The sequence below is a fragment of the Miscanthus floridulus genome, chromosome 18 (assembly GCF_019320115.1).
Source record: "Miscanthus floridulus cultivar M001 chromosome 18, ASM1932011v1, whole genome shotgun sequence".
Lineage (NCBI taxonomy): Eukaryota > Viridiplantae > Streptophyta > Magnoliopsida > Poales > Poaceae > Miscanthus > Miscanthus floridulus.
In genome coordinates this window covers 137,175,062-137,176,832 of record NC_089597.1, presented here as the reverse complement: position 1 = coordinate 137,176,832, position 1,771 = coordinate 137,175,062, and the positions used below count along the sequence as shown (strand labels likewise).

The 1,771-nt window shown below is 53.3% G+C and overlaps 1 protein-coding gene across 1 annotated transcript; it reads left to right on the top strand.

Annotated features, from left to right (window-relative positions):
* Positions 1-932: 932 nt before the first annotated feature.
* LOC136524792 (uncharacterized) lies at positions 933-1,235 on the top strand. The gene has a single exon (XM_066518038.1). The coding sequence runs from the start codon at positions 933-935 to the stop codon at positions 1,233-1,235; it is 303 nt and encodes a 100-aa protein (XP_066374135.1).
* The last annotated feature ends 536 nt before the right edge of the window (positions 1,236-1,771 follow it).

The following is a 1,771-nucleotide window of genomic DNA, read 5'->3' as shown; positions in this document are numbered from 1 at the left end:
ACATCACCGACGCCGATGTTATAGGAGCTTTCCTGTCTGGGACCACCTGTGAGTCCCTAGTTCACAAGCTAGGATGTAAGGGCCCATGAACCACCAAGGAGCTCCTCGACATCGCCACTAGCCACTCCTTGGGCGAGGAGGCGGTCGGAGCGATCTTTGACCGCCTTAAGGGCAAGGTGAAATAGGACGAGGACGCCCGTGAAGGCACCTCCAACCATCCCATCAAGAAGAAGAATAGGCAGCGGTGCGAGGGATCCCTCGTGGCCGCCGCTGACCGTAGGGGGGCCAGAGGCCCACAGAGGGCACTCTGAACCACTTTGAGAAGCTACTCGAGGGGCCATGCTTGAACAATGCCTTCCCCATCAAGCATTTATACAAGGACTACGGCCTCATGAAGCGGTTCTTATCTAGAAGCTCCAACAAAGGGGAGCACGAGAAGGACCCTGTGCCGACCGCTAACGATGCTGAGGGGAGGGACAATGGCTTTTTGATGCTAGATGGCTACCTCATGATCTTCGAAGGGTCGGCAGCCTATGACTCCAAGTGCCGCCAGAAGCTCATGCGCCGCGAGGTCTATACGGCCGGGTCAACCGCGCCTACCTTCCTTTGATGGTTCATAACCGCTTGTGGTCGACCCAATCGTCAGCATGAAGCGGCTCACTAAGGTGCTGATGGATGGAGGCAGTGGCCTCAACATCATGTATGCTGAGACGCTCTATGCTATGGTCATCGACCGAGCGTGCATCCAGCCGATTAGAGCGCCTTTCCATGGCATCATGCCTAGAATGCAGGCCATGCCACTTGGGCAGATTGATCTACCCATCACCTTTGGGGGTCCATCCAACTATAGGATAGAGACCCTCATGTTTGAAGTGGTTGGGTTCCACGGAACCTACCACGCCATCCTAGGACGACCATGCTATGCGAAGTTCATGGCTGTCCCCAACTACACCTACCTAAAGCTAAAGATGCTAGGCCCAGGCGAGGTCATCACCATCGACACCTCCTTTCAACATGCCTACGAGTACGAGGTCGAGTGCTGTGATCATGCCACGGCAATCATCGCCTCCAGAGAGCTCACGACCATCAGGAAGGAGGTCACCGAAGAAGCACCTGACCCCAAGCAATCTGCCGGGTCTTTCGAGCCAGTGGAGAGCGCCAAGGAGATCCTTATAGACCCGAGCAGCCTCGAGGGCAAAGTGGTGCACATTGGCACCACGCTTTCCTCCAAATAGGAAAGCGTGCTCATCAGCTTCCTCTATGCCAACAGAGACATCTTTGCGTGGAAACCCTTGAACATGTCGAGCATTCTAAGGAAAGTCACCGAGCATGCCTTGAAGATCCACCCAAGCTCCAAGCTAGTGAAGCAATGCCTATGTCGCTTTGATGAGGGGGAAGTAGGACCATCAACGAGGTGATCATGAAGCTTTTTGGCGGCTGGGTTCATCAAGGAAGTGTACCACCCTGAGTGATCAGATAATCCTATTCTTGTATGAAAGAAGAGTGGGAAATGGAGGATGTGTGTTGACTACATGGGTCTCAACAAAGTGTGCCCAAAGGATCTGTTTCCTTTGCCACGCATAGACCAAATAGTCGACTCTACCTTAGGGTGTGAAACCCTTTGCTTCCTTGATGTGTACTCTGGGTACCATCAAATCACGATGAAAGAGTCCGACCAGCTCGCGACATCTTTCATCACCCCCTTCGGATCATTCTGCTATGTCACAATGCCATTCGGTCTAAAGAACGCTTGGGCTATGTACCAGCATTG